The 12,777-nt window shown below is 37.6% G+C and overlaps 1 protein-coding gene across 8 annotated transcripts in view; it reads right to left on the bottom strand.

Annotated features, from left to right (window-relative positions):
* Positions 1 to 12,777, bottom strand: part of Braf (B-Raf proto-oncogene, serine/threonine kinase) — a 175,666-nt gene that overhangs the window by 77,686 nt on the left and 85,203 nt on the right. For 4 of the 8 annotated variants that reach the window (XM_023712830.1, XM_023712825.1, XM_023712829.1 and 1 more), the window contains 4 exons: positions 9,725 to 9,837; positions 8,856 to 8,958; positions 3,862 to 4,010; positions 2,686 to 2,805 (listed from right to left, as the gene is read on the bottom strand). In XM_023712830.1, the coding sequence (XP_023568598.1) occupies positions 2,686 to 2,805; positions 3,862 to 4,010; positions 8,856 to 8,958; positions 9,725 to 9,837 (485 nt within the window). The remainder of the gene's footprint in view (positions 1 to 2,685; positions 2,806 to 3,861; positions 4,011 to 8,855; positions 8,959 to 9,724; positions 9,838 to 12,777) is intronic. The other 4 variants (XM_023712826.1, XM_023712831.1, XM_004629038.3 and 1 more) reach the window with 2 other exon arrangements.

The raw sequence follows: 12,777 nt of genomic DNA, 5'->3' as shown, positions 1-12,777 counted from the left end.
TAGCTGGTGTGGCATGTGGTGCCGGGGATCGAACCCTGGTCCCTGCACTTGCCTAAGCAGGCGCTTAGTTCACTGAGCTATCTCGTTGGCCCAGTGGTTACATTTAAATTTTTTTTTTTTTTTGGGTGGAACCGGGGCTTGAACTCAGGCCTTTGTGCTTGCCAGGCCAGCACTTATTCTACTGAGCCATCTCCCTGCCCCCCCCCCACATTTTTTTGAGACAGGGTCTTGCTATGTAGCCCAGACTGGCCTCAAACTCATGGCAATCCTCCTGCCTTAGCCTCCTGAGTTCTGGGATTAGTTGTGAGTCACTAAACCCAATTTTTCTTTTAACTCCTCTTTAATATAAGAGTATTCTGTTAACTTTTTGTAATCTGTGAGATCTTTAGGAAGATTAGCTTCACAAAACTAACAGATTTATGAGAAGTGTCAACATTTCTCTCTAGGAAGAAGCCTAAAGCAGTATTTGATTGTGAAGAGTGGAAGGAAGTAGGGTGAAAATGACAGTAAGAATTTCTGAACCAAGTATCTCTGAAATATATTTTTAGTCATAAGATTCTAGACTCAGCATATATCATGGTGCCTCAAAGCCAGTCAGGAAGAATCAGATCTGTGTAAGCAATGCTACAGCCCAAACTATTACCACTTTACTCATCATTACTGTGGATTCCTTTCCTTCCTACCTTGAAGCTGAAATACCTGATGTCTTGCACTGCCTGTAAAGCTACTGCTTTATTCCCTACAACTGACAACACTACTGATTTTTATTCTGCGCCTTAAGAGCACCTGTCCCTCTCTACACTGCTACTCCTCCAGGTTGGGACATCACTGCCTGCCAGTTTTCACTACTTGGCTGCCATTCCTCACTTAGACTTTTCTCAGTTGGTTCATCCGTAGTTCACTGCTACATGGTTATTTCTTTAAAACCATTTTTATTAGGCTAGTAATCTGCTTGAAAACTCTGTATTTTTTTCCCCCTTCTTGTACCAAGCAAATTCTAACACTCTCTGTAACTAGGCTTTATTTCTCAGTTTGGAAAAGCCTTCATTAGCTCTTTAGCTATGCTATTTTCCATTTCCAACTGCCATGCTTTCATTTCCAAAAGTCACTCAGATTCTATTTCAGTTCAGAGCTGAGGTTCTCCAGCTGAGGTTCCAGCTCTTTTCTCTATTTCTTATAAAAACAAAAAATTTGCCAGGCATGGTGGCACATGCTCATAATTCCAGCATTTGGGAGGCTGATGCAGGAGGATTGTTGCAAGTATAAGACCAGCCTGGGCTACAAAGTGAGCTCAAGGCCAGTCTGAAATGCATAGCAAGACCATGTCTCAAAAAGACAAAAAGACCAAAAAAAAAAAAAAAAACGGGAGATAGCTTGGTGGTCTAAGCACCTGCCTGGCAAGTGCAAGGACACAGGTTTGCTCCCTGGTACCGCATGCCATACTGGCTCTGGAACCTGGATGCATTGTGCTGGCCACTGAAACTGGACGTGGTGGCACATGCATATAATTCTAGCACTGGGGAGGCTGACACCGAAGGATCACTATGAGTCTGTGTAGTGAGACTCTGTACCAAACAAACAAATAATGACTAAAAAAAAATTATATCCTTCTTATGTAGTACAATATGCACCATAAACTATAGCTTAAAGTTAAAAATATTATTTACTGACGTAGAGTGTGCCTAAGGAGAGTCACATGGAGAGAAAACACTCTCTCAGGCTTTCACAGAGAGTACATTGGTCAAGCAATGGCCGTGACTCATCCACATGGCTGACACTGACAAAGGTTCTACAATCTGAGGTACAGGATCTCAGGATAAATCCTGAGGGGATTTCACTGACCTTCTCAGACCCAAAAGCTACAACTCTTGTTGTATAGGTCTTGCTTTATCTTGGTCTTAACTATCCAGTAGAAAAGTATGAAGACGAAATATAGGAAGTAAAGCCACACTGTTATGTGGAGCTGTGGGGGACTCAGGTCAATAATTTCTGACATTGCCAGTTAAACAGAAGACCCAATGCTATTATGGGCTACTGGACTCTTTTAGAATATTTTGCTGAGTTTACACACCTACAATATTCAAATAACAGAACTTAGAAAAAAAGGGGTATACAGATGAATGTCCATTTTGTATCTGTGTATTCAAAGTGGTTAGGATAGATATATAGTTACATTCTCTTAACGAATAGAATGATTTGTTCTAATGGTGTTTGTAAATAGGATCTCAAGTACGCATCTTGTACAGCAATTAACCACTAAGAAGACTATATGCAGTGTGTTAGTTATTGAAACTGTACTACCGATTTGATTTGAAACTGTCTCATTGCTGTTTATCAATAAAATTTTGAAAAAAATATTACTTACAGTTGTTTTCTATGTTCATGCTACTTTTACAAATGGAAGCTATACACTGCTATATCTAATATTACCTAATAAAATGATACACACAAGATAGCAACTCAAAATAATTTGTTGTTTGATTTTTCTCAGAACTGGTTCTGAAACAGTCTATGCTATTTTAATATAATTTCTGTACCACACACATATGTCTGAAGGACGTGATAAAATAAGTTATTTTGGAAAAAATCTTTATCTAACAATTCAATTGTTGGAAAAGCTTTTGAATTAATCACAGGAAAGTAGTTCAATTAGCACATTACTCTACAGCAGGAATGAAACCATACCCAATGGCTTCTGAGGGGGGTGCGGAAGGGGATGATCCAGATGTAAGGGTGGTCTCTGCTAAGGAGGTCTCCTCCTGTGGTAATGGGTGGTGTTCAAAGAACTTGGAGACAAACAGCAAACTGTGAGGCAAAAACAAAACAAAACAAAGCAAACCTAACTTGTGTAAAACCCAGAAGTGTCAGTATAAGAAAATACATAGTTAATGGAAAAATAAGGGATCAAATTCCATTTCCAGAAACAACTGTTAAAATTTAATTAGTTGCATTTTTGTCTAAAGGCTTATTAAAACAATTGCATTATACTTTCAAAAGCAAGCTCAAACTCTAAAGCTAATTGTTCTTCAGTAAATTTCTACATATTAAAGAGGGAAAATCATGTTTCATGGTTAAAGCTTCAGAAGAAAAAGTATTGCTAAGTTAGATTGTTTCATAATTTACTTTAGAATTAAATTCTATTTGCTCAAACAATCTGGAAAAATAAAAAAATCTTAAGAGTAGCTGCAACAACATTGTCAGAAAAAGAGATTATGACAGACTTATTCTAATCTATTAGAAAAACTGTGGTTTAAAACAAATTTTATAAAGAAACTGAGTACTAACATTTTATATGTTACTCTCCTATAAACTGAAGGAAGAGGGCTCTAGATGTGTGTGTGTGTGTGAGTGAGAGACAGAGACAGAGAGACAGAGAGAGAGAGACAGAGAGGAGAGAGAGACAGAGAGAGGAGAGAGAGACAGAGAGAAGAGAAGAGAAGAGAAGAGAAGAGAAGAGAAGAGAAGAGAAGAGAAGAGAAGAGGAGAAACACCATTTACATAACAGCAACAGAGCTGGACACCCTCCACCCTCACCTGCAGCCTACAGATATGACACTCCATGTAACTGAAGTGATACTGAGTCTCCTCTCAGAAATGACCCAAAAGTTGTTTCTATGGACTAAGTGTCTTTATTACTTAAAAAAGGGTCTAAAATATAAATTCAATATATAGCTGGACTGGAATTACAATTTGGGAGAGAAATCCTAGCTATACTACATGTTAATCTCTGACCAACTTTTAACACTTCTCCATAACATCTGTACTCTTACAGAGAAAACTTCTCATTTACTTTACCGGACACACTGGTTTACCTTATGAAAATTTAAGTGTAATATAGAAAAGAGCTTCTGGGTTACTTACTCAAGTTGGTCATAATTAACACACATCACAGGAACCTCTGTACTACAGCGCTGGTGAAATTTATATCCACATGTTTGACAGCGGAAACCCTGGAATAGTAGCTTTCGACAAAAGTCACAAAATGCTAAGGTGAAAAAAGTTTTCCGTACCTGCAAAGCAAAAAGATCAAACAGGATTTCAAAGACGTGCAACAATCTCTCTGGAAATCAGTTTACTCACTTAACAATTTGTGTCATAAAACTCACATACTGTAATAGAAAAAAGAACGTCAGTGGCTCAAGATAGTAGATGGGCTGTCCATTTTTATGTCCCATCCCCAATATCCAAATTAAAAACTTAGAAGTCAAGCTGAGAGACAGACTGGCAACTGATTTAAAGAAAGCAGAAAAGAAGGGCATACAAAGGAAAGGAAGATGAAAGACAGAGAATGATTTAATTATTGTACAAAGAGGGGAAATAAGGAATACTAATTGGCACTGATGGAACAAAAACTAAAGGTGTACATGTGTTATTTAAAGTTATGAGCTGCACAGCAGTCTAAGCGCCTGTCTGGCAAGCGCAAGGACCCAGGTTTGATCTCTGGTACCACATGCTGGTCATGGAAACCAGCTGTGATGGCGCATGCCTGCAATCCCAGTGCCAGGGAGGCTGAGACAGGAGAACCACAAGTCTGAGCTGTGTAGTGTGACCCTGTATCAAATAAATGAATGAATGATTGCTTAAAAAATTAAAGTTATGAGCTGCAGCAGCCTAAGTGCCTGTCTGGCAAGTGCAAAGTCCTGAGTTTGATCCCTGGTACCAAAAAGAATAACAAAAAGCTATGAGCCAGGTATGGTGGTGCACACCTGTAATCCTAGCACTCAGGAGGCTGAGGGAGGAGGATTGCTGCAATTTCAAGGCCAGCCTGGGCTATAAAGTGAGCTCAAGGTCAGCCTGAACTACACAGTAAGACACTGTCTCAAAAAGAGAGAGAAAAAAAAGTTATGAAGGTCTCCAATAGAAGGATTGAAAAAAGAAAAAGCCTTTCATGATAGCACATGTCTGTAATCCTAGCACTGTGGGAAGCTGAGGCAGGAGAAGCACAAGCTTGAGCTCAGCCTGAGAAACTTAAGTGACTTACCAAGACATTTCCAAAATAAAAATTTCAAAGGGCCGAGGATACAGCTTACTATGAAGGCTCTGAGATAAAGCAACAGTAACATACATGGAGAGAAAAACAATTGGTAGGGAAGGGTTTTAATGCTACAAATAAGAGGATTCCTAATGGAATCAGTAATCAAGACCTTATGTCTGAAGTAGAAAAGGTAAGAAATTTTAAATAAAAGATAATACATTGGGAGGCTGAGATGGAAGGATCACTGAGTTTGAGGCCAGCTTAGGCTACATGGTGATTTTAAAACCAGCCTGAACTGCTGCACAGAGACCATGTCTCAAAACAAAAACAAAAGCAAAAAAAGGTGACACCATCAGAATCCCTCATCTGTGGTCCAAAAACATAATGGTTAACAAATGAAATGACACTCCTTCTGAAAACTATTCAAAAGTAATTTCCTATATGCTGAGGGCCTTTACTTATTAATTAAAAGAGAATCTACATATTAATTGTATAGCTGAACCAGAATTACAGTTGTAGAGAGCAGAGATGGCCATACTACATGTTATTTTCTTTTTCCTTTTCTTTTTACATGTTATTTTATCTTTTTTTTTTCCCCTTGTATTTAGGGCTGGGTCTACAGGGTCTCACTATGTAGATCAGCCTTCCAAGTGCTGGGATTACAGGCACCGCGCCACCACACCCAGTCTCAATTGTGTCTCAGGGCACCCTGCGGGGGGGTTGGGTAGTGGAGGGTCGCTCAGCACGCTGGGGGATCCACTGTGCTTTGCCTAAGCAGGAGGTTTAGTCTGCTGAGCTATCAGGCCAGCCCTATACATGTTACTTTCTAACCATACCTTTAAAAGCTTCTAAAATACTGGACAGAGAACTGCCCACAAACTTAAAAACATACTCACTTCATATTATGGAAATTTAAATGTAAAATGGTAAAGAGAAGAGCTTATTACTTCCCCAAGGTGGTCATAACACAGTATTAGAAACAGTGCTGGTGAAATGTATAATCAGCATTAGAAGTTAGCAAGGGACGGTGCAATAGATAATTATTCATTATAAACTGCACTACTTTTTAAAACCACTCCTGTATTATTTGAATAAAAGTATAAAAATATTTATGAAAGGTAAAACTAATATGGTCCTGTACAAAAATCAAAGCAGGAATGTTAGGATAAGGGGAAGAGAATCACCTAAAAGACAGTAAAAGCTACTTTTAGCAAACTATCAACTTTGTTATAGGATTAGACTATTCAGGCTATCAAAACTTATTTGTAAAAATTTCTTTATGTGAAATTTAAAAGGCAACCCCTAAAATTTCCATATTGCAAGGTAAATGAGGGGCTGGGGAGATGGCTCAGTGGAATAAGTGCTTCCCTGGCAAGTGTAAGGGCCTGAGTTCAATCCCCGGTTCTGACAAAAAAACAAAAACAAAAACAAGACAGCAAGGTAAATGATCATATAAGTTAAAAAGCATAGAAAGACTATTACCACATCCAGAAACTATTTAAAATGTACTTGTTCTGCATATTTAATAAGTAGAACATAAGACACTGAATAAAGAAATATCAAACTCTTTTTTCTGTATTGAGAACAGGGTCTACAGTAATTCTCCTGTTTTCAGTTTCCCAAGTGCTGGGACTACAGGTGGGTGCCACAATGCCCCTCTCAATCGCCCTCTCAGCATGCCCCGGGGGCAGGGCCATCATGGCAGGTCCGGGGATCGAACCTCAGCCACTGCGTCTGCCTAAGCAGGCACTTTAATCCGCTGAGCTATTTGAGCTATTTGGCAGGAGATATATATATATATATATATAATTTTTTCCCCCAAACTCTTAATAGTGGCTTTTTTTGAAGTGTTGAGAATATAGTTGACTTATTTTATTATTTGTTATATAACCTCAATTTTTTAAAGTTTCAAACACAAATAATAGTCATAAGTAATTTTAAATTGTGACCCAATATACCTGTATTCATATTACAACATTTATCCTGGCTATATTAATGTACATTAGGATATTTGGGGTTTTTTTACAATTTTTATTTATTTATTTATTTATTTGAGCCGGGGATTGAACTCAGGCCCTTATGCGCTTATTCCACTAAGCCATCTTCTCAGCCCCCCCATATGTACAAGTTTTGTTTTTCTGTTATCAGTTAAATTTTTCAAGCTAAAAATTAATTAATTAATTAATTAATTATGTTTTCGGAACCGGGGATTGAACTCAGGCCTTTGCGCTTGCCAGGGAAGCACTTATTCACTGAGCTATCTCCCTGGCCCTACATTAGGATATTTGAACCTATTCTATTACATGTAAATGTTTTACATTTAACAAGAAACTGATTTAAGCACTAAACCTCTACTTTCATCAAACATATTTAACAGAAAAAAGTAGTTTTTAAAAATGTTTCATCAAGAACATTACATCCTAACACAGTGAATTCCAGCTTTTTCAGTAGACTTATGTAGCTTTTAAAGGATTTTAAGACACTGGTATTTTTCTTCTCCTTTTTTTCTACATATGACTTTCAGGGTGTGTGAAAAAGGCAAATTCTCGTCTCCAGTTTTAGTCTTTTATCTCCGATTGTATAAGAAATGAAAAAATACCTTCTTTAATGTTTTTATGTGGCTGTTATAAACCAGACTTTTTTTTTTTTTTTATACATCTAGCAGAATCTCAGGAAACAGCACAGGATCCTATAAAAGGTTTTTACAGGTACCTACATTTTTCATTCACTTCATCTTTTTCTAATCCATTTGTACTTTAACTCGCATGGTAACTGCTTCAGCTTCAGGAAGCCTTCAATTACTTTCCTAATTTATTCATTACAACTATGTGCAACTTTTTGGGCACACATATAACTGAGAAAGGAGAGAACAAGAAAGAGGGGAAAAGGCATGGAAGCACAGAGAGGGAGCAAAACATCTGAGTGGGAGAAAATATACGGGTATGCATTTGAGTCTAAATTTGCAACAGCACATGCTTACACTGGTCAGGATGCATTTGTCAGTAAAGGTGTGCACAGAACTGTGTCTTCTGGGTCACAGCTGATGTTTAGCCTCGAAACTGAGTATATCTAAACGTACAGTAAAGTACCAGGAGATTCCACGCCTGTGGCACTTAACTTTATGCTAAGTTCTATTAAATGAAAAAAATGGAAACAGACTCAAGGAGAAATACCTAGCTCCTCCAAGTTCCTCTTCCATCATCCTATACTTCAAAAACACACAAACGTGTCTATGCACACAGAAAGACTCTGTTTAGTTCTGTAGTGACAGATGTATAAAAAAATTCAAAAATGATTAATATACATTCCTCTTCTGTCTTTTTTCTTTCTTGATTTTTCAAGACAGGATCTCACTATGTGTGGTTTAGGCTGGCTTCAAACTGAATATGTAATTGAGGCTGGCCTCAAACTCACAGCAATCCTCCTGCCTCAACCTTTTACTTGCTGGGACTAAAGGTGTGTGCCACCTTGGCCTGTTTTTTTCTATTCTTTTGCAATGGGCTAACTTTATTGGTTAGGTGTCCTGACAGGATGAAGTCCATAATATCCTGTTTTTTTTTTTTTTTTTAAAGTGAAGACACAACATGCAAAGAATTTTCATTGTTTTCATGATATATTTTTATACCACTCCAATTTTTTTTTTTGGGGGGGGGCTTAGGAACAGACATATACCGCAGACACTTTTTTTTTAAGTTAAAAAGAAAATATAAGAATTAAAACTCTTTAGTTTAAGTATGTTTTTAAAGAACAAAATTGATTTTCAACTGAGATAAAATGCCAACTGCAAAATTATTCATCCATATTTCATGTTCTGTAAATAAAAATATATTCATGAAAATGTGAACATTTTTTGATATTACAAATATGTAAAGATACATACAAAATTGTGTGTGGTAAGTGGAACATTTTCCAATACTTCTACGTGCAACTCCTCTCCAGTAAGCCAGGAAATATCAGTGTCCCAGCCAATTGGCTTCTTCTCTCTGAAAAACGCAGACATAAGCCTTTCTTAGTTATCGTGCATAAAACAGTCACATGCCTCATGCTGAAGATATGAAATTGGTACTGAGGAGCTAGTACTAGGGAGTATTGGTTCCCTGATCTTCCATTGTTAGAAATTTAAATGGCAATAAATTAATTTTTAAGTTTACCCCGAATAACTGTATCAGTCTTGGACAAACAGCAGGGTAAAGAGATGTACTCTTTTCTTCAAGTCAGCTCCAGAAAAGGCCTACAATAGCAAAAAATGAATTGTTCCTGGGGTTCCCATTAAAAAAAAAAATCGTAAGTATGGACTTCTCTATCACTTCAGAGAAAAAGAACACAAAATTTCCTAAGATTTGATGCAAAATTTGGTTTCAAAATTAGGAAGTCTTAGAAAACCTGTTAGACATTTTTGGGGAAAAAGTTTCACATGAAATGTTAATTTTATAAAACCTTTGCAAAACTCTGAGTTTATATTAAAAATAGGAGAGTGGGTAAGGAAATACTACCCAAATAAATCACATTCTAAATGGTTCTGAATAGTAAAAATTTTAAATGCCAGTGAAGTCATCTGATCTGAATCACACACTGCAGTCACATAAAATTATCAATGGCCTGTAAGATTTCTCCACGTTAACTTAGCATTAATTTAATTTTTTTTCTAAAGTTGATTTTCAACTCTTTAGGTATGATTAAAGTTCCAACAGAAAACCCTGAAGCTTACTGTCACATTTTTCTTTTTAAACAAAATTTCACAACACATACAAACCATACCCATCTTGAATTCTGTATACAGCACAGCACTCTGGGATAAGACCTCTCATCATCAGTGCTTTCTTTAGACTGTCTCGGACTGTAACTCCACACCTTGCAGGTACCTATGGCATCACAAATACACATAAGAGACAAGGCGAATAGCTTTTCTTTCATATTATTAAAAAAGGAACTCAATATTTATTATTTATCTTTACAACACCTCTAAAATGTCACACTGAGCACATGCAACATCACTTCTGTAGCTCACTTACTAGTAAAGAGGAATTAAACCAAAATTTATTTTTGGTCTTTTGTCAAAATTATTAAGTATTTTAGAAATAGAAAACCCAGAAAATAGTACCCACTATAATATATCCACCAATATAATGTACCCATCATCAAGAAATAACAGATGTCAGCATTTAAAGCAAAATCAATTTTGATCCAACACTGTTTAAAGCTGAAAGCTCTGTACCCTTCTAATCACACGGGGACGTCTTACTGACACGAAACATGATAGGAAGAAAATACTTGTCTTAATACGTATAAGTGATATCTGCTGCTTAGTTGTGCAACAGCCCTATGTTTTCTAAGTTGCTGCCCTTTAGAAATCCACATGGAACTAGACAAGCTATCAATCAAAGGTCACTCATTTTCTGGCTACATCAACAGACTAATCATTTTCCTGTATCTTTAGGAATAGCAGCTGACACACCCTGCCCCAGCCCCACCCTCCACTCTTACCCGAGAAACAGCATACAAATTCAGGGATACATGAGTAGTAGCTAAAATAAGTTCCCAGTTCTTCTGGGACAATTCAAATCTGAAGCAGTAGGTGGCCACCACTCTCACTACACTGAGAAAATCTGGCTACAGAAAGAATAAAACTAGCAAAGGGAGATGCACGGGTGACACCTGGAGTGGTGAAGGACAAGGGAAAGGAAAAGAGACAGTTTACCATTATACTGGGCATTTTCCTTGCCTCATGCCTCCATGTGAATCTAACATGAACTAAAAGGCAGTGGGAGGAGTATAAGGGGTGCAGATTTTATTGGGGGAAGGTTATAAGATAGCAGGGGATGTATTAATCATAATATAATTAACCATACCATTCCTATCACTTTAAGCCAATTAAGACTGGGCGTGGGGGCTCATGCCTGTAATCCCAGCTCTTGGGAGGCTGTAAATAGGCAGATCACTATGAGTTTGATCTAGTAGTGAGACCTTGGACACCCTGTAGACCCTTCCCTAAAATACAAAAAAAAAAAAAAAAAAGAATATCCAAAAGTTCCCAAAGAAAGTGGGAATTTTCATGTGAAGAGAAAGAAAAGGAAAGAGGTAAATTATAAAGGCCTTGAATTTGAGTAGTACATTGAAGAGAGGACAATCTAGAAAGCCGAGTTAGAATCGGTGACTAGAAAATACAAGAGTCAGATTTTAGATGAGAGAGCCATTAAAACTACCCAGCAAGGACAGTGTGATGCTTTGTTGTAAGGAAGAGGGCTCAGCATTCAAGAAGTGACTGGGATGGAACAGCTGATCATTATTCATGGAATCCATATTTGTGAATTTATCTGCTTGTTAATATTTACTTATAATTCCAAAATTAATATTTCTATTGGTTTTGCAGACTTGGGCAGTGAAAAACGTCTGTTGCCTGAGGTATGTCTCTTCCCAGAGGGTGTTCAACAAGGCAACACTGCCTTCCTGCTTCATTTTCACACTAAATGCTAGCGTCCCATGTATAGCCCCTACCATGCTCTTTGTAGTTTGGAGCTTTTCGTTTAAATACCTTCCTACAATAGTGCTGCAGTACTGTTTAGTACTCCTAAATGCAAGAGTGCAGAAACAGGCCTGGCAGAAAAGCAATAAATATTGGGGAATGTTCCTTCAGTCATACGCTAGAGATGTCAGCCATAAATTAAGAGTTAATGAATCAACAATATATAGCAAATAAGGTGTCTTTAAAAAGAAACACACATAAAACAAGGTTCTGTACGGATCAACTGATGAAAATGTGACCAGAGGCTCCTAAGAACCAGACTAGAGCGCAAAGGATTTGAGGGCCAACCAAAGGGAATGGAATGACCACAAGGTGGCAGTCACACATGAACTTTATCTGGATGATACTGACAGGTGGTGGGGGCGGTGGTTGTGTGTGGATCTTTCCATTAGCAGGCTGGAGAGAGAGGGCCGAAGGAACGCTAAGGGAGAGCGTCAGGAGTGCAGTTTTCTCCATCTAGGTAAGGCTGCTTACTAGCCTGGTATGGAGTTTCCTGATGAAAGCGCTCCAAAGAACAGCAGCCTGAGATTTTCCAATACTGCTTATTAAGTTCATCTGCAGCTAGCAGATTTTGGCTATAAAGCAGTTTTGTGGCGTTTGTAAAGTACGTAGGCTCTCAATACCAAAACTCTGCTTGGAAGGATTATGCTTAAAACAAACATATATAAAAAATTAATTTGGAGCAGGCACACCTTTATGTTAACAGATCCCAGTCTGCTGTGAAGAAATAAGCAAGCAAGGGGCCAATACACAAAGGTGAGCTTTGGAGCACATTTATGTAATTCACCTATACTACCTAAGAAAAATGGATCGGTATTCAGTAATTCAGTTTGTGACAGTAATAGAATGTAACTACTGTGAATAACGAAAACTCGCTCTCCTTTCAAGAAAGAATGAATTGAAAAGATCACTCTTTTCCTCTGCCACTTATCTGTCCACATTAATTCAAAACCCTGCCCTTAGTTTGAAATCCCAATCTATTCCACTCAATGTCACCACAGAAATCTTCCTAAAGAAACTATTCTTTTAACGTTTTGTAATGTCTGAGAATTGGATAAGAGCCTTAGACATGATCTCTGAAACATAACATTTCAGAGGATTTGTGCAAAGTGAATCCCTTCAACTTAGCAACGAACCCATATAATCTCACATTTCTTATGGTTTGCTCATTTTTGTTTTGTTTTTCTGGTATGAAGGATTGAATTCCTGACCTTGCGCTTGCCAGGCAGGCACTTTAATCTTACATTTCTTTTTTTAAAAATTATTTATTTATTTATTT

The sequence above is a fragment of the Octodon degus genome, unplaced genomic scaffold, assembly GCF_000260255.1.
Source record: "Octodon degus isolate 3935 unplaced genomic scaffold, OctDeg1.0 scaffold00027, whole genome shotgun sequence".
NCBI classification, from domain to species: Eukaryota; Metazoa; Chordata; class Mammalia; order Rodentia; family Octodontidae; genus Octodon; species Octodon degus.
This window is presented reverse-complemented; position numbering and strand designations above follow the sequence as displayed.